The sequence below is a fragment of the Eupeodes corollae genome, chromosome 2 (genome assembly GCF_945859685.1).
Source record: "Eupeodes corollae chromosome 2, idEupCoro1.1, whole genome shotgun sequence".
Lineage (NCBI taxonomy): Eukaryota > Metazoa > Arthropoda > Insecta > Diptera > Syrphidae > Eupeodes > Eupeodes corollae.
Window position 1 is genome coordinate 143,528,120 of NC_079148.1, and position 27,071 is coordinate 143,555,190.

The 27,071-nt window shown below is 29.6% G+C and overlaps 1 protein-coding gene across 3 annotated transcripts in view; it reads left to right on the top strand.

Annotated features, from left to right (window-relative positions):
* LOC129946054 (3-phosphoinositide-dependent protein kinase 1) overlaps positions 1-25,971 on the top strand; it is a 59,029-nt gene extending 33,058 nt beyond the window's left edge. For 2 of the 3 annotated variants that reach the window (XM_056056079.1, XM_056056078.1), the window contains exons 2-6: positions 7,771-8,113; positions 8,939-9,343; positions 21,200-22,258; positions 22,324-22,598; positions 25,830-25,971. In XM_056056079.1, the coding sequence (XP_055912054.1) occupies positions 7,771-8,113; positions 8,939-9,343; positions 21,200-22,258; positions 22,324-22,598; positions 25,830-25,958 (2,211 nt within the window). In that variant the 3' untranslated portion in view covers positions 25,959-25,971. Of the gene's footprint in view, positions 1-3,639; positions 4,457-7,770; positions 8,114-8,938; positions 9,344-21,199; positions 22,259-22,323; positions 22,599-25,829 lie in introns of those variants that run through there. The other variant, XM_056056080.1, reaches the window with a different exon arrangement.
* Positions 25,972-27,071: the final 1,100 nt, after the last annotated feature.

Sequence of the window (27,071 nt, forward strand, 5' to 3'; positions counted from 1 at the left end):
TCAAAAACTTTGTCTTTTTCTCGTTATTCGCTGAGAAAACAAAATTAGTCAAAATTTTCTTTCCTTTAAAAATGAGAAAAAGAATTTTTTCAAGAGTTGGAGTCAAGAAAAAATGTTAGAAGTGTTCTGCCACTGAACCACCGATGAAATTTTTGAAAACTGAAAATTGGATATTTTATGGCGCAAAAATACAGAAACAAATATTTTTTTCAAATGGATTTAAAAAAATGAAGTCTTATTGAAAATCTATGAAATTTTAAGACTGCTTTTCGACTTTAAAAATGGATTCAAAAAAATTAAGTCTTTTTGAAAATCAATTAAATTTCATGATTACTTTTTGACTTGAAAAATGGATTTTTCGCAGATTAGTTTTTTAAATATAGAAAGAGAATAGAAAAGTTATAATTCCATTCAAAATAAACCAAATTTCAAGACTTTTTTCCATTGAAGAGAGACTTCAAATTATCAAGTTTCAAAAAGGTCTTTTCCAGATGAGACTTTTTAAAAGTATGTCTTAAAAATAAACGCATCAAATTTCAAAATTCATTTTTTCGACATGAAATGAAGGTTTTTTAAAAAAATTTGAAAAATGGCTTTGCTAAAATAAATTTAAAAAAAAAACAAAGTTTCAAAATCAAACAAATTCAAAACTGAAGATTTTTCAAACAACTAAATTTCAAAAATATCTTTTCCAGATTAGAAGATTTTCACAAATAAATCTGAAAATTTAATTCAAACGGTTTTATGATTAACCAAAGCTCAAAACTGCTTTTAACATGAAAACATAAATTTGTGAATAACCAAATAAAGGAAATACCTATCTTTTCTTCTTCTGATGAGAAAATTTTCAAAAACTGCGTTTTTGGAAGTGAAAAAAGATTTTTTAAATAACAAGTTTCAAAAACTTGTTCCACATGAGAAGTTTTTCAAAAATAAATCTGAAAATTCAACTTGAGCGCTTAAAAATTAAAAATCAACCAAATTTTTAAAAACTATGTCCTTTAAGGCCAAACGAATTTTCAAGTAACTAAAACTTGAAACTGAGAAACTTTTTAAATATAAATTTGAAAATAATACTTACACCCTGCAAAATAAAACAAAATTTCAAAACTGCATTTTTGAAAGTGAAAAAAAGGTTTTTGAATAACCAAATTAAGAAAATATCTTTTTTTCTTGTGATGAGAAGATTTTAAAAAACTGTATTTTAATTCTTCAAAATCAATTAAATTTGTAAACTGCATTTTTGGAAGTGAAAAAAAAATATTTGACCAACCAAGTTTTAAAAACTTGTTCCACATGAGAAGTTTTTCAAAAATAAATCTGAAAATTCAACTTGAGCGCTTAAAAACCAAAATCAACCAAATTTTTAAAAACTATGTCCTTTAAGGCCAAACGAATTTTCAAGTATCTAAAACTTGAAACTGAGAAACTTTTTAAATATAAATTTCAAAATAATACTTAGACGCTGCAAAATAAAACAAAATTTAAAAACTGCATTTTTGAAAGTGAAAAAAAGGTTTTTGAATAACCAAATTAAGAAAATATCTTTTTTTCTTGTGATGAGAAGATTTTAAAAAAACTGTATTTTAATTCTTCAAAATCAATTAAATTTGTAAACTGCATTTTTGGAAGTGAAAAAAAAAAAGATTTGACCAACCAAGTTTTAAAAACTTGTTCCACATGAGAAGTTTTTCAAAAATAAATCTGAAAATTCAACTTGAGCGCTTAAAAATCAAAATCAACCAAATTTTTAAAAACTATGTCTAGTTACTATGAAAACGAATTTTCAAGTAACTAAACTTCGAAAATGCAATTATTCCTGATGATAAACTTTTTAAATATAAATTTGAAAATAAGACTTAGACGCTGCAAAATCAAACAAATTTGTAAACTGCATTTTTGAAAGTGAAAAAAAGATTTTTGAATAACCAAATTTAGAAAATAATTTTAAAGTAACTAAACTTCAAAAATGGATTTTTTCCTGATGAGCAACTTTTTGAATTTAAATCTGAAAATAAGATTTTAACGCTGCAAAATCAAAATCAAATTTATAAATTCCATTTTTCAATATTAGGCCAAGATTTTCAGTAAATGGGTTTGATAAGAAAATTCAACTCAAACGCTTTAAAATCAACAAACTTTTAAGACTTCTTTTTCGACATGGAAAAGAAATGTTTCAAAACTATTTTTTTTATGATCGGGAAAATTAAACTTCAGCACTTCAAAATCAATCAAATTTCCAAAATTGCTTATTTTTAACATGGAAAGAAGATTTATTAAAAAACTTCTTCTCTCCTGATGAGAAGTTCCGAAAACTTAACTTCTCTTCAAAATCAATCACATTTTAGAACTACTAATTTTCCAAATAACAAAATTTTAAAACTGCTATTTTTAAGATGAGGAAAATATTTTCAACAAGGCTTTTGAAATATAATGCTTAAAAATACAAACATAGGTTTTTCCTGCATCAAGTGGAGCTTAGAATTTGTAACAAAAAATTACTCGCACAAATATTCTGCTTCAACTCTTTTTGAACTGAAACTGTACTAACTCAAAAACGCTTTTTAAAACTTTTAAAAAATAACTAACCAAAAATTAAAGTCATTGAAATATTAAATACAAAAGTATCCAACTATTTTTCACATAGGAATAAATTTACAAACAAATTAAAAACTACCGTTTTCGACACTCAAAAAGCAAAAAAACTTCTAGTTTGTTTGAAAATTAAGTTTGAATTAAATTAGGAGGTTTTCGATAGGATAAAGGAAAAGTGTGATTAATATAGTTACCAAATTTTTGAAGTCTTAGAGATGAAAGATATTTTTTCACGGATCTTTTCGCCACATTTTGTGTCCCAAAGCCTCAAGCAATCAATCGTTTTGTTTTATAAATAATAATCTCCTCCAGTCTCCAATTTGCCTTAAAAATTTTGTATTATTATTTATTTACCTCTCCCAGTCTTTTAAACTAAAGGCTGTTAAGTTTCTGTGAAGACAAACATTCAAAATAAAAAACTCAAATCAAGTCAAATACCTGCCTTTCACTTGCAATGTTTTGAATTATACCAACATTTTGTTTTTCTCTTCAATTCTGTGGAAGTTTTTTTTTTATTATTATTATTTATTTTATTTTTTCTGTTGTCTTTTTATAATCAAAAGAAGAAAAATTCCATCTATCTGTTTTGTTTTTCTCCTATATTTTCTTTCAAATTATTTCCTCCTTAAAATCTTTGGGTTTTACATTTTGTTGTTATGTTTATGTTGTTTTCTTGTTTTTCTTTCTGCTTCTTCTTGCTGCTTGTTTCATTTTCAAAATCGACCAAATTATGATGAGAATAAGAGAGGGAGAGAATTGGCTCTATTTTTTGTGGAATGTGGAATCTATGTAATCAATACTCTCTCTCATCGTGTATTTTCTACTCTAAACTGGAAAGTCCACAAAATGAATTTAAATTCTCAAATAATCTTTAAAAAAAACTTAAATGAAACAAAAAGCTTATCCCCTCTTTTTGAACTTATTTTTAGTGATTTTGGTGGGCTTTTTTCGCTAAGTTCATAGGTATTCCTCATACGATCCACAATTGGATTGGAACACATAAAATACAACAAAATAATGTTAAATTTTTCGAGCTCTCTAGTGGATGGATAGATGGTTGGAAAATAAAAATACAAAATGAATTAGTCGAGTTCCCCCCTTTTGAAATACATGTAGTCTCATTAAAAAAGAAACCCCTTGTTATTCAAAAATAAATAGAAAAATTTATTAAAAATTGTTAAAAGAGTGATGAAATTTATAATTCTAAGAAAATAATAAATTTAAAAAAAAGGGGGAAATTTAAGTGCGAATTAAAAGTCCTTCCGCAAGGACGACATTAAATCATAAGAAAAACAAAAATCGAAAAGAAATTTTTATAGTTCAATTTTATTCATCATCTTCTTCTTCCCGTAGTCGTCGTCGTCGTCTAGTAAAATTATACCTACAAACCTACCTACCTACATATTTTATAAGTCAAGTGAAGAAAAATATCCCTAATTGTTCGTTGTTGGGACTGTCGTCTCGTTCACACTGCCGGGGTTTTTATTCGCTCTTTATTTTTAACAAATATATAACTATCTCATATTTATGTGTATAAAATAAAAACAAAAGTAGAATTATATGATTCGTCGTGTGTTCAAGAAATTGAAGAATTAAAAGAATAATAATATTAAATAAAATAAATCCAATCTAAAAGAAGGTAGCTTTAAATACTCCAATCTACTCTACTCTAATCTCCTACACTTGTGGATTTTACCGCGCGCCTACTTTTGGTTGAAAAGTGGTTAAATAATAGAAAATACCTTAAGAAGAATTAAATCAAATAAAATCGCCAAAATTGTTTTCAAATAAATTTACAAACCCACGAAGTTATGAATAAAAAAGTTACAAATATTACAAAATTGTTGTCTTAATGAAAAATGTACGTAAAATTTCATAAATTTGTTCATAAAAATTATTTTTAAAGTATGTATGAAAATGTACCGTTAGTTTTATAAGTTAGTGACATAATTTTTGATATCCTTAATTTATCCATATTCATAAAAATAGTTTGTAAAATATAAAAATATACCGTTAGTTTTGTAAGTTAGTGACATAAGTTTCAATGTCCTTAGATTTAAGTCAAAAGATGAATTTGATAGGAACTTTAAAAGCTTAAGATCCCTCAAAAACGTTATTTTTTTCCATCTCCTCAGAGTTTAAAACGTCTGGACATAGGTTTTGAGATTAGAGCCAACGGAAGTCATCTCATTTAAGTAGCATAACAAATCTTTGAATGTGAAAACGTCTATGATTTTTGTCTCTTAAATTTCCAAACATGAAAGTGACAGTAAATTATGTGTTTTGACGGCGGTGGCGTTAACGGCGGAAACCTCGAAATAAAGGGGGGCGTTGGCCAATAAAAAAAATTGTATATTTTGTTTATTTCTTTATACATATATCAAAAAGAAAAAAAAAATATCGTCCATAATAATAATAATAAAAAAAATCACTCGTCTAGACATTTCTTGTTCTTATTTCTTTCCGTCTATTTTTATTTATTTATTATTTTTTTTTTTTGGTTAGCTTTAAGTTGACTAAAAAGTCTAAAGTCTGAGGTACATGATATCAAACAAAATAAAACATCACCCCTATTTTTGAATAGAACTTTTATTTTTTTTTTTTTGTTATTATTTTGAATTATTTATTAAGACTTTTTTGATTATTTTGTCAGCAAATGTTACATTTATGTCCTATAGGTATCTTCTATAGCTATATACCTAGCTTCAAAGCCACAGGTAAAATCGTTATCATTACATTGTTAATTTATTGTTTTTGTTATTTTATATTTAAATTTCTTTAAAACTTTTGTTGAATCTTTTTTGATACACCTATTAGTTTGTTAATAAATTAGATTTGGAATTTTTCCGTGATTTGAAATTGGTAGGGAGGTTATTTTTAGAAAACAAAATTACTTTATCAAATTTATTATATGCAATTAAAACGGTTTTAGATTGATGTTTATCTTTTTATTTTATTTGTGCTGCTAAGGGACTTTGAGTGTGAGATTTCTAAATATACGGTAGAAGGTGGAATTTATTTTCAAAATTAGGTGGTTTGTGAGCTGGATTTGATTCCGTCATACTTAAGTTCAAATCGAACCACTATCATTTTTATGATAGTTCTCTCTATCACATCTATGGGATAGGATAAGAAGTCCAAAAGATTTTCGTTGGGTTGAATCGTCTTACATGATTTGGGCCCAAGCCCATCTCGCTAATTAACAAATCTTCTTGGCCCTATATCATTCGATTTCGCAAATTAACAAATCTTCAAACTCTAGTTAAGACTAGTCATATAATTTTTGAATAAAGTGGACATATCTCACTTTGACCTGCTTCAAAACCGATCGGGTTGGTGCCCGTGAAATAGCTATAACTCCAGCCTATGAACTTGGTGGTAGCCCACACAAGTTGTTGTTGTTTCATTCTAAATATTCAACCGATTAAATCTAACTTAATCTGACTTTGTTGTTTGTTTTAACATCTATTTTAAGTTACACGCAGGAATTTGTCACAATTTTGAAATAAAGTGGACATATCTCACTTTGACCTGCTTCAAAACCGTTTAAATCTAACTCAATCTGACTATTGTTTGTTTCACAACTATTTTAAGTCAAACGTAGGTATTTGTTACAATTTTGGAATAAAGTGGACATATCTCACTTTAACCTGCTTCAAAACCGTTTAAATCTAACTTAATCTGACTTTGTTTGTTTTAACAACTATTTTAAGTCACACGTCTGTAGGTATTTGGTATGAATAGGAAATAGTAATTAGCACCATCTTCTTGCCTAAGCTAACTTTAAAACAATAGATATTTTTCGTGACATTAATTTATCTATTTAACAACAATTAATTTTGATAATCTCATTTAATTTTTCTAGATATGTATGTTTGTCTTAAACTGATTTAAACTAGATTCACACCTAGTAAAAAAAAATACCTCTCTTAACTATTATACAATACTTAAGTTTAAAGAAAAAAGGTATGTACCTATATTTAGTATCTACCTAATTACTTAGTTATACATATGTGTATATCTATAACTGAATAATAACAACAACAACAAAAAAAACTTGATATACTTGAAAAGTTGTTAATTATTAACAATTGAATCCGAAGCCTTGTTTTGGCGCGGCGTATAAGAGAAAACGTTTATTGAACCTTATCCAAACAAAAAATAACAATCTTAAACCTAAAACCACACACATACAACACAAGATACATACCTACAATAATACCTACCTAATAATTTATTTATTGAAAATCGATCACTCTACTTTGTTAAGTTGTTTTTTTTTGTTGTGTGATATGATTATACTATTCTCTATCGATCTGTTGTCTCTAATGAGCTTTAATCACATATAAGGGGGATAAGATTGAATAGGTACCTACATATACTTAACACTCCACCGCCATCACCTCCACTCCAGTTCTCACCAATCTCCAATCCTCATATCTCTTTGAATTTAAATTAGATATAGGCTATACCTATCTAGTTCAATAAAAATTAAAGTAAGGTACATCTTTTATCCATTAAATCTTTAGGAAGCAGTTTTTTCTTAAATACCACCTATTATGTAAATAAGTTCATATACCTAACCTACCTACATTAAAAAGTGTTTTTGTTTAAACAAAATACAAAAACAAAAAAAAAAACAATCCCATTAGAAAAATTGAAAACAACTTATCTATGTATATAGGGTACCTCTTCTATATTACACTTTTATTACCACTTGTGGTGTAGTATTCGATTCGACTGACTGTTTGGAGAGGGAAGCTCAAAACAGCTCAACACAGCATCTCACTGAGACACAATATGTAAGCAATAAACTATGTTTTTGTTAAGGAGTTAATGACCCACTACCTATTATATTTCTCGCACTCTCAGTTGGAGGCCGAGTTACTTAAACTGGTGGTGCCTCTGTAGTATAGTGTGTACGTAGGTATGATGCTAATAGTTTTTTTGTTTTGCTTTTTTTTAAGACAAGGGAAGTGGGGAGGGAGGGTTATAAAATAATAATATCCAATCCATCCTTGAACTTAGAGTCTTGAGAGTTCATTTTGATCGTTATTTTTGTTCATTTTTCTTTTTGATAGGAGTTGTCAATTCAATGACTTGCAAAAATGTTTTCTTTAAAAACTGATTTCATCATAAACAAATAAATTTAATTTATTTTATTTTTCTTTCTAGATAAACGGTCAACAACAAGTTTTAAGTAACACAATGCCAGCTATGCCAAAAGAAAAATCCACACCCGTATCGTTGAGTGAGAGTAATTTCTCAGAATTAGAAAAAATGAAAGAACAATTGATGATGGCCACATCAACTCAATCAAATGTACCAACATCAAATTCAACAAATAATAGCAGCAGATATGGTGGCGTTGGTGATCATCATCATAATCATCATCAACAACAACAACAATCACATCACAGAAATAGTGTTTGTGGATGTGGTGCTATATCAGCGCCAATTGAAACATTAAATCGGATACCATCGGTTTTGACAGCTTCAACAGTTTCTGCTTCAAATGGTAAGGGTTCAATATTTTTTTTTTTAATCAATTCAAATTTTCTTAATTTAGGATCAATAATCATAGAGAAAATGCGTTGATTAGAAAACAATAAAATGAATTCATTCAAATTAAACTTTGGTTTCAAAATCATCAAGTCAACTTTTTGAGATAACACCTTTTTTAAATTCTAAAAATCCTATCAGTAGGATCTTTGAGCCTATGTCAATTCACAAACTATTTTCTTTTCAATCGAATTTGTGGTGATTTTTCAAATCTATAATCCATATCTTTAGTATTTCGGTTCAATATTTTCAATTCCTTATTTAATTTTCAAAACAATCTCCTTAATTCTTCTAGTCTGAAACATTTATGCTTTGACTGTTTTGTTATGTCGAATTCTTCATCTAAACAATGCTATCACATTAAGTTCTTGAAATATAATGAAAAAATATTGTTGAATGCGGGTGTTTGAAAACTTGAGCATATTGAACCGAAAATTATCTCTAAATGTATTTTTGAAAGCATAAGATTCAATGTTTTTTTTCCAAAACTTCATAAAGAGTCTAATGAAGACTCGAAAGTAATGAGAATTCCCAGAAACTATGTTAATTCCTTAGATAATGGAGCCCGTAATTTGATATGATATATCAAAAACTTTGAAAAAATTGAATTCCGAAAAAAAGTGTTAGCATTCTTCACACAAAAATATCACAAAAAATAAGTCTACGGGGTTTTCCTTTGATTAAAATTTCTTCTTTCTTTGATTGATAAGAACAAAATTATCAACAACTTTACACCAATTTATAATCTCTATAAAATTTGTTTTTATTGTTATTTTTTTAGGAACAACCTCATGTTCAACAACAATAAACACAACAACGACTTGTTCGAGAAGCAAACAACTTCAACATCATCATCATAATCATCATTCAAATCATCATCAACAACAAAAGCAGCTAAATGGAAAAACAAATCTCACAACAGACTCAAATAAACTATCATCATCAGGTTTATCACAAACAACAACAACAACATCATCGTCTTCATCATCATCACCAATTAAAACATCAACAACAACAAATAATACAACATCAACATCGCCAGCATCATCATCAACACCTCCAACAGCAGGAACAACGCCACCAAAGAAATCACCAAATGATTTTGTATTTGGCAAAGTTATTGGTGAAGGAAGTTTTAGTACGGTCTTTTTGGCAATGGATGTTCATACAAAACGTGAATATGCAAGTAAGTGTCTTTGTTAAATTAAGTAATTACAGGGTGGTTCAAAAGTTAGTTTCTAAGAGTTCAAGTATACAATAACTTTGTTTAAATAGGAAGACACTTTTCACCCACCCTGTAATGATGAACAAAATATTCAAACAATTTCGAAAAGTAGTGAAATTAAAAAACAAGGCTATTATAGAAACCAAGAACATACAATCTAGACAGACAAATAGATACTCGAGACTTGTTGAGAGAGCTTACAGCAGCTGATCACAATAAAAATACAGAAGAATTGTATGCGTAGAATTAATTAAAATCACAAAAAAAAACAAACACGATCATTCCTCATGATAGGTAGCTGCAATAATATAAAAACAAAAACAAATCAAATTCACTCTCAACAACAACAAAAACAATTTATTATTAATTTAAAATCTTGTTTATTTATTTCTGTGGTTAGTTTTTTATTTTGCGAGGCAAAACAGATAGAAAAATAGAATAGCTACCTTTTTGTTTCAATGTTTATCAATTATTTATAGAGAAATAATTTGATGGTCAGTTCGAGCGATCAAATGAACGATCGAACGAATGATCAAAGTCGACTTTCGAGTCGTTTTGTGGATTCTATTCAGAAGAGAGAGAGAAAAATAAAATCATAAAATCACTTAATGATCGTGCTATTAATAAAACTCAAGCTCATTTATCTGTCACGCTTAAAGATTGGCATCTTTTCCAACAAATTTTGATTGTGTGCTGGAATTTCATATACATACTCTCTAATCTAGTCTCTAAGAGTTGTATAGAGTCGTCATTGCTCAAATACTCTCATAATATAGCCCACATACTTTATGGTTTTCTTACTTGAAAGATTACCATCAATGGAATGTAAATTGCTAAACGATCGATGTTAAAAAGCAGAATGGAGGCACATTTTTGGATTCGATCGTGGGTATGAGTCTTTCCATAGCCATTCTATATTAAATTGATCTCACAAAGTAGAAATGATCATAACAAACTGTACTTGCTTTGCGCGAATCATTTTTGTAGAGTTTGCTGTTGTGCGTGTGGATCGTATGTTAATTTTAATCTAAATGTCACTTGTTCCACTAGTTTTTTTAAAGATCGTTTTGATTCTGACTTTCTGAATTCGCAATAGGTTTTATGATATTTCTAGACTTGTTGTTTTGCTGCACTTTCCACTTTAGGAACTTATTCCAAAAGGAATTATATTGTCTCTATTATCAACATGCACGTGTGGCTGAGATAAAATAAAAAACTCCGCAAACCACATAAAGAATTTAACTTGGTTTTCAAATTAAAAACGAACGCCTTCAGAAATTTATAAAGATAATAAATTTAAAAAACATAGAAAAAAACACCAACAACAAAATTACTCCAAGGTACGTACAATGTACATACACGCTAAAGAATGTGGGAAATTATTATTTTCTGTTCAAAAAAGACCTACAAAAATAGAAAACATAGATCTTTCATTCATTCATCAATTCTTTGAACGTTCGTTTTGTCTTCTCTGTCTCTAAGTTTCTATAACTTATGGGCTTTTTTATTGTGTTTGTTGTTGTAAGCCAAAGAAACTCTAAGGTATTGTGTTTTGGTAAAACCTATGTTAAGTTACGGAACTGAAATAATAATTACTCTAAAGAGGTATGTACTCTAGTGTACTATAGGACTGATAAGAAGGTTGGTAAGCAGGCAAGCAAGCAAGCAGGGCAGGCATACAGACAGACAGAAAAAACCACCTCTTGTATAATGAAATTATTTTAGTTGAATAATTGTTCTGTTTGGTATCTTTATACGTGATGAGTCTCAAGAAAATATTATTCAAACACACGCTTAAGCATTTGCTAATTGAAGCGTATGTCTTAACGTACCTCTAACCTATATTATGTATGCATAGCAGTGGCGGGAAGAAGGTAGGTAGGCTGAACTACGATGAAATGAGAGTAAATATTTTTGTAATTATCACAATGACGGAGCAAATTTGTTTTTTGTTACATTGATGGTGTTAATCAATCTTGAAATGGAACATTTTTGTTTCTTTAAGTATGTAGATGTTTTGAATTATTTCTATTTTGAAATACAAGAAAGATAAAATTCCATAGATAAAATACCTAACTGGGGTTTTTGAATATTGCAAAACAGAACATAATAACAAATAACTTGGACTTAGACTTTAATAAGTTCTCTCCTACCTGTTCCTTGTTTTGTTGGTTCTTTTAAGTCTTTTTTTGGACACACACGATGTTCTACATTTCTTTTGATAAAAAAAAACCCTACGTCATAACTTCCTTTTTAAGAGATTATTATTTTTCGCTTTGGCAGATGTTTTTCCTAAATCCTAAAGAAACATTTACCTGATATTATTTATACTTCGATGTCCCTTACTCGTCTATAAGTCTAGACATCATCATCACTATTAGATTTCTTTTGATGAAATCTTTTGAAATATCCTTTACTACCTTTAAATACTTCTTAGGACATCTGCTTGGTTCTTGGCTTGTGGTGTTGTAAAAGAAACAAGTAGAAAAACTTCTTGTGCCTATTCTCTTGTACCTAACCAGAAATGGACTATAAAACCTATTTTTAATTGTCTCAGAAGAACCTTGTTAGATTGGTCATAGAAAATAAAATGGATAAGCATTTTTGTGTATGAAAAATAATAAGTTCACGGTCGAATAGAGACTTTATCCATAAAGTGATGAGTAAGCAAAAAAGAAAACAACAAAACATAAACATAACTCAAAAGATTATTATTATTATTAGATACAAATTAGATTAGGGGGATTTTCGTTTCTTTTTTTTCAATATTCAATTCAAGATTGAAAATATTTGTCTCCGCTGATTCTTTATAATTGAAAATTTCTGGTTCTGTTAGAAATTCTAGAAATTAATATTTGATTATGCTCATTTCTATGGATAATCGTTTAAGTTTCTATAAGCTTGAGGTTTGTTTATTAAAAATATTCATTTCAAAACAAATAGGAAATCAATATTCTTAAGAATTTGAATAATTTTTGACGATCAATGATCTTTTTTTTTTCTTATTTATTTTTCCATCACTAATCTTTCCCACAGCTTCTTTATATAAATAGTCTCCTAAATCTTTATTTACAAAAGTCAATGACTACCTAGCTTAGTACCTTTCTTAAGTAAGGACGACATACAAAAACAAATTAAAATTGCCAGGTGATGGAATAGCTTAGGTAGTTTTATCCCTAAAATGCATTTAAAGAAGGCAGATGTAATGTTTTTGTTTTACCATTTAAAGTCAGGCCAATGTCTCCTTATTTAGTTTTTATTTGTTATTTTTAAATGGAGTAGGTACATACCCACAATTAAATTAAGGACATCTGTCGCTGTCGTCGAAGTCGTCCTTATGCGTCTTGGTATATTTCTTTTACATAAACAAAACTAAGAAAGAAAGAAAAAAAAAGCAAGTTATTTACCAACAAACTCTCTCAAAAACGACCCAATCACCTTCCAAGGAAGTTTTTTTGCCGAATGTGTAATTCGATTCAACAAAAACCCTGAAGGACAAAGGACTGCATAACACACAAAAATTGCAATGTGTCAATAACCTCTATAAAAATGTTTAGCCAGACACAACAAAACAAAGACTTACCTTGATGCATATAGTTTGAAGACTTCTTCTTCGAGATTGACGGAAAAGACGAAGAAAAAAAATTGGCGCGAAATAAGGACAATATAAACAGAGGCACGCTTAACTTTACCCACCTGGACTTGAATACACGATTACAAAAAAAAAAAAAAACGAATGAAAACTGTACGTCTTTTTAAAGAATCCACCTGCCGATAATATTAAGCAGATGTTTTCTAATCAAGAAGTTCGTCCTTATTTTTGAGAATCTTCTTCAAACAAAATTCAAATGGCATATGGTCGGTCGTCGTCTTCGTCGTCGTGGTCTGGTCATGGTTTGGGAAGTATGTATTTTGGAAAGGGCAATAAACTCTACGTCGTTGTCGGTCGTCGGCGTCCTCGTTGTCGTCGTCGTTGATGAGTCATGGATAAACTTCTTAATAACTCTTCAAGTCATGGACACATCCTTTACATTTTTGTTTTATTCAACTGGCGGCGTAAAAGAGTATGTAGGTATTGAACGTCGTCGTTGTCGTCATCGAACATTGACCTTCCTTTCCTTGGCGGCCGGCGTGTGTGTAGGTTTCTCATATACAATATTTTATGTTTTGGGCTAAATAGTGTGTGGGGGAGGGGGTAAATTTAATTTTGGTGTCACACGAAAAAAAAATATATATAAAGGAAGAACTATAAGGGTGTCTGGACATTTAACCAATATACAAAATGGGTATACCCACACAATATTTTCTTGATTTTTTCCATCCATTTATTTTGCACAGAGGCTGAGGAGGCTGCTGCTTTAGAATTGGCATCGTTTTCGTTTCATTACAAGCCACAAAACAAGAGTGGGATATTTTATATTTGCATTATGTTGCTTCCTACGCCTACTTGTAAGATTTATTAAAAAAAAAAAACTTTTTATTCAATGATGTTATTACTTTTGTGTTAAAATAATTATACATATACTCGTACATGTGTACGGTGGTTATATTTTTGCATCGGTGTTATGTGATATTTAATTTGAATTAAATTACTATAACAGTTGAGGGTTTTTTTTATATAACTTACGATCCACACTTAAAATTCATACATTTCTTCAGGTTTTCAAACGTGTTTTACAATATATTTGAATTGAACTTGTTTTTTGAATTAATTTGAATACCAAAAACATTTCAAAATATACGGGATATGATTTTAAATCATATAATTAAAAAATCTGGTATAGTTTAAGACAATACGATCCACAAACGTTTTGTTTAAAAGAGATTAACCTTTTTGTGATGACAAAATAATAATTATATCCGGAGAAATTTATAACATCATCGAAAGTATAGTAACTACACACTTTTCTTATCTCCATTGATCTTTTTTTTTATCCTTTAAACAAAAAAAAATACATCAACATTATAAACAACAAATCGAAGACTATAAAAGATACACTCTCCTCCTCAAGTTGCATCAAGAGTTGGAGTTGAAGTTGGCGGGTTGTTGTTTGTTGTGATCTCTCTTTTCCAAACCCATTAAATGTAACATTCTTTTTGTTGTTCCCAACATCAACATTTTTCTATGGTTTCTCTCCTTTTTGTTGTTGTTATGTATTTTTATTTCTTGATTTACTTAAGCATTTGGCGGGAAAAAATACTTCTTTTTTGAGTTAAGTTTTGTTGTTTCTTTTGTTTATAAAAAAAAATCTAAACAACTTGTGTGCTACATGCCAGAGCAGAGGAAAAAGAATAGTTCAAGAACCTTTTTCTTCATAAAGACACAACTTACTACAATATGGAACCTGATTTGTGCATCGTTGTTGTCTTCTCGTCCTCAGTCCTCATCGTTGTCGTCGTTGTTGCGCGCGTTTATTTCTCTCTTCCGTTTCTTCCTTTTTTTTTCTTGAATTTGTTTTCTCAGGTTCATCTTCTTTAGTTTGGTTTGGTCATGGTAAGGAATGCAATCAGTCGGGATTTATGAACAAGCAAGTACCTCAAGCTCAAGCAGGCAGGAATAGCAACAGAATCTACACCAAGAACGACTTTTACATCTAATCCAAGAAAAATGTGGAATGTTTTGTGTCTTCTAGAAAATAAATAGGAGGGAGACTTACCTATACTACTCTTGTAAGGTCGAACTACAGTTGATTGGTTTGGAATGTTACTTTTCAAGATTTGCCAATAATAATAATAAGTTCTTTCATTGCTTAGGACAGAGTTTTCTCTGGGAAAATGGATGTGGATGCTAAGTTTGAATAATTGGAACCTGATTGTCGTTTTATACAACAATCAACTCTTTCTCAAATTCAATATGACACCTACTTTATAGAGATAAGGAAGAACCATAAATGTTTTCAAGGACAATATTCTATGTGGAAGCTTAGATCATTTAATCTAAGCACATAATCGATACTCCACCTACGTTCCACATCAAATTCCAACTTCAAATCAAACCTACCCTAATAGGTGGCATTTGCTGCTTGGGAAAAAATAAACCTAACCATGTAACTCCAAGAAATGTATATTGCTAAATTAATCACATTCCTTTCCCCAAATCAAACAAAAAACCAATCACACACAGGTCAAATTCTACACACCTAGCTACAAAAGCTAGCTGGATAGCTAGGCTCATCGTTAGATTCACTTGTTTGGAATGCAATTATACCAGACTGGCTTGATATTGCTAAAAATAGACTGTTTTTCCTGTTTTCCCCATTCGAAAGAGTGTGGAGGAATTCACATACCAACTTTATTATAAACCTTTTTCAATGAAAACGAATAAGAAAAATATCAACAACAACAACCAAAGAAGAGGGTCAGAGAATCAACTTTATAAAAAACAAAAACAGATACTAGAGTAGAGATATTACCCAGTACTACCTTCAAGAGAGATAGAGGTTCCTCTGTCTATGCTATGCCTACAACAACAAAAACAGAGCTCCTCAGAATCAAAATACAAAAATTGTACTGAGAGAAGCTAACTAAGGTCACAGACCAAAGTCTATTATATATATTTGTTTCGAGACGACAATAACGACGACTTGGACGACGACGACGATGATGAAGACCAAGACAACAACGCATATCAAATGTACTCGTCGCACAGCACTATAACATTCCACATTATAAACAACCAACAACTTGGAGCTTATGAAGCAGCCAGCGCTCCATAAGAGGCCAGAAGCAACAGCACTAACAGCAATAACATCGGAGCGCAGCGCAACAGTCACAGAAGAGGCCTTGTACCCAATAAGACATTTTTCTTATTCTTCTGAATTTTGCTTCTTCTGTGTTTTTGTATGTTTCTGTTTGTTTTTTTGCCTTTAAAATTATTTTTACATTTATTTTTCAAATCTTCAAAAAATAAGAGGAGTTATTCTTCTTCGTTACAAGAAAACAGGCTCCTCGCTTAAATTGCAACTTTGTATATATCCACATTCCACAACCACAACCAACAGAGAACAACAACTTGTTTGGAATTTCTTCTGGAATTTGTTGTGCTTTTCATTCAAATGCAACGCAACATTCTACAATGCTAATAGCTTAGCTTTTTTTTTTCTTTAGAGCTCAGCTGAGCTTAGAGACTTGAGACTTAAGACTTAATTCATTCAAAAAGAAGAATGAAAAACGAATTCAGTATTGAATGTATAAATTTTTGTATTTTGAAAAATGATGATGATTTTCAAATTTGTGTTTTACTTTCACCAACCTTCTCGATTTTACTTTTACTTCATCTCCATAATGTTTATTTCAAAAATTGGACTTTAATCATCCTTTTGTATATTTTGGTTGTACCTTATACGTAAATAATTTTAAAATTGTAATTGCAATAACTGCGTTGGAAATAAAAATAGACATAGGAGAATACCTTTACCTACTCAAATAAATATTGTCATCAGAAGGCACCAAAAACAACAAAATAGGTCGTAAAAAATGTTGATTTACATTTCACCAAAAAAAAAATAAAACAAATTAATACAATACAAAAAATCCATATACACCGAATTAGAAAAACCTAACTCTGCTGCGTGAGGCGTCAGTAAGTCGAAAATAATATAAAAATCCAATCTACAATAAGATTTAGAAAAAGAGAGTCAAGAGTCGGGAGGAGCTAAGCTAAGTTAGGGGGGAGGTGAGAGGGGGGCTTGGGTTTTTATTTTATTTTAATCAGCTGTGAACGCAAAAGACTCCTATTTCATACTTAAGCTCATACATGTACATTGTACAGTACATAGGTATATACCTACATTATAATATTTATTTCCATTCTATAAAAGCTGCGGCTGGTTTGCGTAAGATTTCGCACAAAACATAAACCCAAGGCCGTTCTTTTTGAAGCTGAAGTAAAAACGACTTGTTGTTGTTGTTGTTTTTGTTTTATAATGTGGTTTGTTTTGTCTATTTTTCGTGTTGTTGTTTGTGGCGACTAAGGCAACGAAAGCAACGACAGCAGTGTCTCCTCACGATGGTGTAGTAGCAAAGAAGAGAGGCAAGTACTAGGAATAGGAATGGTGGTGTTTATTTTTTGTTTTAATTTTTCTTCTTTTCTGTTTCTTCCATGGCTGGTTGTTGTGTATTTATTCTTCCCACCGTTTTTATATTGCGAAAAATACAGTGATTCCACTTTGTTTTTTTCTTCATTTTCTTTAAATTCAAAATAAGAAATTACAGAATTTGCGGAAGAAATCAAAATGGTATGACCTTCCATAGTTTTTTAAGAAATGAAAGCTTTTTTTTGTTAAATGATCATAATCGAAAAGCTTTTGTTTCATAATTTCAAAAAAGTCATTCTATGTGAAATTTGCTCTAAAAAATGAGCTTTTTAAAAGAGCTTTTGTGTAGAGAGCTTTTTTATGTTAAAAGCTCATTTTACCATCATTCATAAGTATTCTTCATGCAAAAATTAATTAATTTAATGATCAACAAACATATATGACATACATATGTTAAAAAAGCTTTAATTTTTGTTCTTAACTTTACATTTGTTATGAAGCTTTACTTAATTAAGCTTTTTGAAAGATAATTAATCATTTCATTAATTTTTAATACAAGTTGTCATTCTTGACCTACAAAAATTCAATTCAATTTTAATTTAATGGTCAGAAAATATGTGCTTAAGTCTGTTTAAAAGCTTTATTATGGCTTATGCTGTAAAGCTTTTCTTTATTGAGCTTTTTAGAATACTTCTTGAGAAATAAATCATATTCATTTAAAAATGTTGTTGTTCCTTTAAATTGTGTTTTTTTAATGTTAAAAGCTTTAGTTCTTTTGAAATTCAATGATCAGAAAATATGAAAGAATGTATAAAAGCTTTAATATGAAAACAAGTAGTCTATTTTATTCTGAACTTATGTTGTTAAGCTTTTTAAAATATTTCTTGAAAATATACAATTCTATTGATTTATACATTTTTTCTAAGAAATCTCCTTAACTGAATGTAAATGTGTCTTGAAGCTAAAACATAAGAATGAAAAGTCCGGCTTATGCTGTAAAGCTTTTCTTCATAAAGCTTTTTTAAGATCTTTCTTGAAAAATTCATTAATTTATAATTTTTTTTCTAAAAGTGATATTAATTCAAGATTTAATTTTTCATCTAAGAAAAAATGTACTTCATTTTATTTATTTAAAGCTCATTAAAGTCTTTTATTTGTTCAAAATTTGTCTTGAAAAAAAAAATAATTTTTTTTTTCTAAGAAATCCCGCTAATTGAAACTTTCATTGCTAACCTACCAAACTTCCACTTCATTCAAAAAATCAAAATTCCAAATAATTCCATTTAGAAATGATTTGATTGTTGTTAATTTTATAAACCAATGCTAACTTTTTCTAACAAGTAAGCAAATAAAAACCTCTATCAAATTATTGTTGAATTAATATTCAAACATTAGTTTTTTTCTTTCTAATAAATACAAAATTTATGAATGAATGGATACCCAAAAACCCAAAGTGCTAATGTCTATTTAATATTCTTTTCTTTTTGTTGTCGTTGTTAAATCAATTATGATGTTGTTAATATGTCTGGCTAAAAGTTAGGTTGTAGGTATTTTTCCTTTCCAATCATCAATGCAAATATTGCAAAATTCATTTATCAATTCAATTGTTGTTTACAATGTGACTTAAAAGTTTACAAAAATAAAAATTTAAATTAAATATACTCGACACTCTCGGTACACTGTTCATTTCGTCGTGTCGTTCACTGACTGACAGCAAGTAAAACTAAGTTCAAGGCTAGTACAACCAATATACATATAATCACTTTACACTCTTATATGAAGGCATTTAGGAATTTTACATTCTTCTCTACACAAAATCGTCGTCGTCGTCGTCGTCGTCGACGCGACGCGACTAGCGACGTCGAACCACAAAGAAATAGACCTTAAAAATATCTACCAACCTATCTACCTATAGAATTTTTGCTATTATTTTCAGCTCTGAGTTCTCATATTAGGTGTGTTTTTGTTTTTCGTTTTTAATATAAAATTCTCTTCACCACCCCATCGATAGCTAAAGTTGATATTGTTGCTGTGCGCCAAGTTGTTAAAAAAGAATTTAAAATTGGCTTCTTATGGTGGTTTTCTACAAGATATGAAACTGAGACTGAGACTTTGACTCTTCTGATTCTGAGGCAGCACTTTGAAAAGTTGTTGTTTACTTCGAGAGGCCTGTTTTTAAGTACATATATGTAGATATTTATATTTCTCTATACAATCTCAATCTCGTTCTTCAATCAAAAAGGCTTGGCTTCAACCTTTTAGATTATCCATAGAAGTATTCAATTGAAATTTTATTGCAACATGGAAAAAACCTGAATGTTTTAAACCTACTGTAGGTAGTTCTAGTCTGTCTAGTGGGTTTCAGCTTAGCGTATTAGAATCAACTCAAACAAGCTTCATAGACTTTAACATCTCTAGCTGACTGCGTTAAAACCATTCACCATTCAACAATTTTTTAATTAATAAAAATTAAATTTATCTCTCGAAAAGACGATGAATGAAAAAATAACGAAACATCTCAAAGAATACATTTTTTAATTTTCTAATAAATTAAACAAAACATAAGTTTATTTAAATCAAATTTAAGAAACAAAAATAAAAAAAATAAACAAATCAAAGCAGGAGGTAATAAAAAGCGAAATTTGTTGTTATGAGATCCCAGATCTGCCTTCCTACTCGAGAATTTGTTTTGCATAAAATAAAAAAGAAAATAAAAACAACATTTATTTAACATTGTTGCTCCAAATATTTATATCTCCCATTCCTCAAAAAACATTCAGCTAAATCAATTTCAATCCTCCCTTTAAAAAAAAAACTATAAAATTCTTGAGAATCTCTCAAAAACCCCCAAAACATTAGACCAAAAAATGACTGTTACTGACTTTTGTCTCAAGACTTGAGCCCTATATTTTTTATTTTGTGTTTGATTTTATTATAATTTGATTGCCAAAAGTTTCCACAGCAACAGTCTGTCGTAATTGAAGGTAGAAGGTTGAAAAATAAAAAAAAACACACTTCTACAGGTTTACAGGTTGTTTTGTTTGTATTTTTAATTGTCGATTTATATTGAATCACAAAATTCAGAAAGAGAGATAATGCCTTGCAAAAACAAATAAACAAAACGATAGCCAAGACCCAAAACAAAATAGCATTACATTTTTAAATTATGCGATTAATTAAATCATACAAAGCCACCATAACAAAACTTGTATAATTCTTCAAGAGAAAATTTGTCAAATCGTTTAAAACAAAAATTCCTACGGTCTTCATTATCAAAATGTGAATATTGCAAGGTTAGGTTTTTTTGGTTTTTTGAAATTTTTTTATGCATTTCGAATGATGGCGCCAAACAATCACAGACTGATATAAAATTTTATATACCCACAGCTATACAAATGTTCTTATCAATCACCTCCTCGGAGCTCTGACGCTCGTCCGTCGTTCTCAAAAAAAGATTTATGTTTGTCAGTTTTATTTATTTCAATAACAACAAAAAAAAACAACAACTTCATTAAATTAAACGTGAAAGATAATTCTCAATCGTAGGAGAGAATAAAAATAATAGCATGTTATTTTTTGAATCAAACATACTTAAAACAATGTTTTGAGGGAAAATTTAGACATTTTTGGAATTTTTATAAGATAACAATTTTTAGGTGACACGAGATTTGATTTGAGAGCTTAGATTTTGATACAACTTTCGAAATTGTTAAAGAAATTTCATTCACTTTGAAAATTCCCTATCTAACCAATATCTAATCTCGTTTCTTTCTTTTTCTAGTTAAAGTGTGTGAAAAACAACACATCATCAAAGAACGCAAACAAGAGTACATAAGACGTGAACGTGAAGTCATGAATGTTATGACCAATGTGCCTGGTTTTGTGAATCTCTCATGTACGTTCCAAGATAATCGTTCATTATACTTTGTTATGACCATTGCCAAAAATGGTGATCTCCTGCCGTATATAAATAAAGTTGGTTCCTTCGATTTGGACTGTACGCGTCATTATGCTGCCGAATTAGTATTAGCCTGTGAGAATATGCACAAACGTAATATTGTGCATCGTGATTTGAAGCCCGAAAATATTCTACTCGATGAAAATATGCATACACTGATTGCAGATTTTGGTTCAGCGAAGATATTAGATAATGAAGCAACATCAACATTAACAGTTCCAACATCATCATCAGCATCAACCAACTCACAACAACAAACATCATCAACACCATCATCACCTGCTTCAAGATCATCATCGATTGAAAATAATCAACAACAGCAACAGGGACCTGGTAATTTTCGTCGAAGGAAAAATAGTTTTGTTGGTACCGCCCAGTATGTATCACCTGAAGTGCTCCAAAGTCAACCCATCCACCGAACAGCCGATTTGTGGGCATTGGGTTGTATAATATATCAAATGATATCTGGTTTACCACCATTCCGTGGCAACAATGAATTTATGATATTCAAAGAGATTCTCAATTGTAATTTGGAATTCCCAGATGGTTTTGATAAAAATGCCGAAGATCTAGTCAGAAAGCTATTGAAGCTAAATCCAAATGAAAGAATTGGCGCCCATGATAAGATTGGTTGTTATGAGAGTATACGATCACATCCATTCTTTGAGGGTGTTGATTTTGATGGAATTCGTGAGCAAGTACCACCAACGATATATCCATATTTGCCAGGTGTTTCCAAAGATGAAGAATTCCGTAGTCAATATCGTGTTCCAGATGATTTGGAACCTGGTCTAGGTGATCGACAATTGACACGATTGTTAGGCATGGAATTGGGAACATCTATGGATGGTTATGAAATAGAGCGAAAGACTGTTAGAAAAAGTGAGTTTACTAAATAAATTTGTTTTATTTTTTTTTAAAACAAACATTATTTTTTTTTCTTAAAGATATATTTGATCTGTCCGATATTGAAAAACAAAAACGCCTCGAACAACAAAAGTCTGACAAATGGCATCCATTTGCCAAAGGTGAAGTTATCCTAAAGAAAGGTTTTGTTAATAAGCGAAAAGGATTATTTGCTAGACGTCGTATGTTATTGCTAACAACTGGACCACGATTGATTTACATCGATCCGGTGCAGATGATTGAAAAGGGTGAAATTCCATGGAGTTCAGAATTGACAGTTGAACCTAAGAATTTTAAAATCTTCTTTGTGCATACGGTAAGTTGTTTTTTTTTTTTTTAAGTTTTACTTTTTCTTCTGTAAAATTTTAAGATTCGATGCAAAAGTCTAAATAGATTTGTGATTTTTATAGATCCTAAAACTGAAAACCATCAAAAGAATAGAATAATAATAAAAAAGCGAGTTTAAAGGCTAAGTTTTTATTGCAGATTTTGATATTTTGTTTATTCGAATTCAAATTTTTTCTTAGTTATTCTATCTTTTAAGAAAATTCAGAAAAAATTAAAACTTGCAAAACAACGTTTCACATTTTGACTGACCCACGCAATGTGCATGAAGAAAAAAAAAAAACCTAAAAACCAGGATAAGCATCTAAACAACAATATAAACATTATTTTAATAGCAAAATGATTTTTATGTTCCGTTGGAATTGATTGTTGTGTGTTTCTGTTTTTGCAAAGTGAATTTTTACGACTGCCAAAAAAAATTAACAAATCCTGTTTTGTTAGTTTTATTTGTATTTCTGATGAGATCCAAAATTAGATTATTCAAATATAAGTATATTCAAATTCAAATATTGATGCAGTTGGGAACAAGAAACTCAAAAAATGTCATGTAAACTTTATTTTTGTTGAAGAAAATACACAAAAATATATTAATGATTCCATGTCAAAAAATAGAAACTTACACAAAGTTCAATGAACTAGAATCCTAATTTCCTGACATTTTTTTTAGATAAACTATTTTCATATCCCCACCAGAAAATAAAGAAACAAAAAAGAAAAAGAAACAACTAAGAGCTCAGGATATTTACTTTGTAAAAATGGTGTCAAATTCCCTCAATTTTGTTCTTGTTCTTGTTGTTTTTGTTTTTATTTGTTTCATAAAATCTGCACAAAAATAAGAGAAAGCTTTGAATATTTTTAATACCGGAACAAACGTTCGTGTGTGTTTCATTTCATCATCATGTGTGTACATAGCTTCATACATATATGACGAAATTCGTTTGCCTTATTCATTTTTTGTATATATATCCACCCTCAACAATGGGGGTGGATGTGGGGTGAAGCGCGTACTAACAATTATTTGTCTATATCCATCCACACACCACTCATATCTATCTATCTATCTTCAGTAGCGTGTACATAGCCAGACTAAAACAAAAAAAAAAAACACTTAACCAGCTCAACAATGGCGACAGTGAGTGTGGCACGTGTAGCCATGTTGACATTGAACTAGGCTATATAACAGCAGAAACAGCACTGGGTCTGTGGGGGATGATGGGTGCTGCTAGAAAATAGCAACAAATCACTTGAATGTTTATATCATGGGAGTGCAGAAAGAGAGACTTAAGAAGAACTATTACCTAATAATCGTTTTATTTTTGCATGTTCCCATATCCCATTTGCCTCTTGCTATTAGCCTCACTCTCACAAAGTGTAGAAAATGCATTCAAAACGAAATAAATTGCACGCGTTGCAATCATAAAAACATAGAAATACTAAAAACACTCATAAAAATCCTACAAAAATGCATCAATCCCGTGACTGACTAAAAAAAATCTATAAACAAAACTTAAACTAAATGCAAATTATAATAAAATAAAATTATATATGATTTAAAAATAAACTGACGGCATGACGACGACGAATGGCGGTGATGGAGGTGGTGGCGGCGACACCATCTACATATGATTACATGGCAGCAATGCAACAACTATTTGTCGCGACTAAAAGGTGTATTGTTAGTTTCGGTTTTGATTTGATTTCTTTATTTATAAATTTATATCTACCACCTCAATGACCGACCAACCAACCGACTATAGACGAGACGACTTGTTGTAGACACTACTGCTGCTGCTTCTAGGAGTAGCTATATAAATTGGTCGTCGATTCAACTTGGCGGTGACTAGAATAGAATTCAACCTGATAATTGCAAGATCATATGGTTTCTTGCTGCAGAAAATAGAATTGATATAAATGTTAGTTTGAAGAATGCACTTTTACTCTCTCGTCTTGAGTTTTGGTTTCTAGCCAAAATGATATATGTTTTAAAAAAATAACAGAAATGTAGTCAAGAAATGTCAATTTCAAGTAAACCAAAACTCAAACTTAGTTGAAGTCGATTCAATTATTTAAAAGCTTTTGATGAACCAATCTAGATAAAAGCTTACCAATAAGATGGAAATTTCAAGCAAAAACGATCGAGCTTAAGTAAGGTCTTAGCTCAGAAACTGTCAATCTCAGGAAGTAGAAAGAAGATAGATCATCATCTACTGGGAGCACATACATATGATATATACGTATTTCCTTTCTATAAATACAAATCTAGAAGAGCAATTTTTAGTTTCATCATTCCTAGTATTAAATTTCAACTTTTCGATCATGAGTCTTCTATTAAGATGATGATGAGTCAAGAATCTGTGTTGTTCTGATTTAAACAAGTGATAGTAGTGACAACGCAAGTGTTTACAGATCTTCTTTCTTACCCCCACCAAATTTGTAGTGAAAACATAACTACAACAAAAACAAACACAAGAGGAAAATGAATTGAAAAAATCATAAACTGAAACTGAAAAAAAAAAATTACACGCGCCAGTATCGTAAAACAAAATAAAAATAAAAAAAATAATAAAACTCAAACAAACTATATTCTAAGTGCTTATGAGGGTATAATATGTAAATTATGCCATAAAAACTATGTACGAGTTCTACCTCCTTCTGCTCTTTCGAAAAACAAACAACAATATTATCGCGAAGGTTGAACGAACTAATAAACCACTCACGTGTACTTTTAATAAATAGTTTTTATTTGTATTGTTACAAAAACCACCAACAACAAAACTTAAATACAATATGAGTTTTGTTGTTTGCTTATTTTTTTGTTTGAATTTCTAGGTCATGTATTCAGTCAGGGAGGTCTCTCAGGTCATGTAATCAATTTGATTTTGCAATAACCTTCAGAACCTACCTGGATTTCACAATTCTTTGAAATTTACCCTTGAAGAAAGAGCTTTTTTCTGTGTTTTATTAGTTTATAATTATATCCATCTATCTTTCTGACTGCGAATTAAGATCCATTAAAGTAACATCTTGAGGAAATCAGTTGTGTGGTTTTTATATCACTTCTTAGAAAGTTGTTTAAGGAATTTGTTTTGATGACTTGCAAATATCGAATCTTAAAATTCAAAAAATGTTGTCTACTTTTTTGTTTTTTGATAAAAATTATAACAAATCGAACTAACTATAATTTGTTTTCTTTTCATTTTAGCCCGATCGAACATACTATCTTGACGATCCTGAAGGTTATTCTCTTGAATGGGTAAATGCCATTGAAAATGTCCGTAATGTAACATATAGTAACGATCAACAAGACTCAAATAAAAAAACATCATCGTAACTTCAGAAAAAAACAAACCATAAAAATACACATCAAAAAATAAAATAAATAGTTACATTGTTATCCTTCAAAACAACAAACAAACCAACAACATCTGAAAAGTAAACCTTTGGCATCTTGACATTATAACATACAACAAAAATAATAAAAAACACTATTGTGCAAAAGTTGTGTGAATCTATAAATCATTGCCAATCAACCAAGAAAGAGAAAAATAACAACAACTAAAATAAAGATCAACAAACAACAACTAAAAAATCCAAAACATCTGCTATTTGAAGTTTAAACAAAATATACTAAATAAATTATTTAGGTTATACATTAATATTATATATTTGTAGGTAGTCTCAATTTAATAAATTATATTTACCTCATCCTTATGATACCACCACACCAACCCCCCCCCCCCCCTTCATAATTCTCCTTTCATTCATTCAAAAAACAAAACATTTTCTTTCCTTCTCCTTCCCCCCATAAAAGAAAAAAATACATCTCCTTTCAATGTCCAAACCAAAATTAACTTTGGTTTGGTGTAAATAAATAAAGTAAAGAAAAACAAAAAAAGAATTAATTTAAAACTAGAAAAAATACACTAAATCACTTTAAAAACAAAAGAAAATTAAACAAAAAAATTGCATCTACATGTACATAATATTAATTTAAATAAAAAACAAAAAACAAAATGCAACCAGATGAAAATAGTAATTTAATTATAACAAAAAGAAAAAAAATGAAAATAAATAAAAAAACAAGTTTGCCCTACATAGAAACAAATAAGACTTTAAACAAAATATTTAATTTTAATTTCAAATAAAAATAAAAATTAAATTAATTTAAAAAAGAAAAAGAAAATAGATCTTAAGTAATTTTAAACTGATAAACTTAAAAATTAATTTTCTTTAGTTAAATTTCAATTGTTGTTCACCCTTGAAAAACAAAAAACCACAACAAACATCTCATCATTCTCTTTTTCTTTTCTTTCTTTCTTTTTTTTTGTTTACATCTCATTAATAAAATTAAATTAAAAAACAAAAACAAAAACAAAACCACAGATCAAAAGCTAAATAACACTTAATTTAAATAAAAATAAAACTTACCTAAAAATAGATCAAC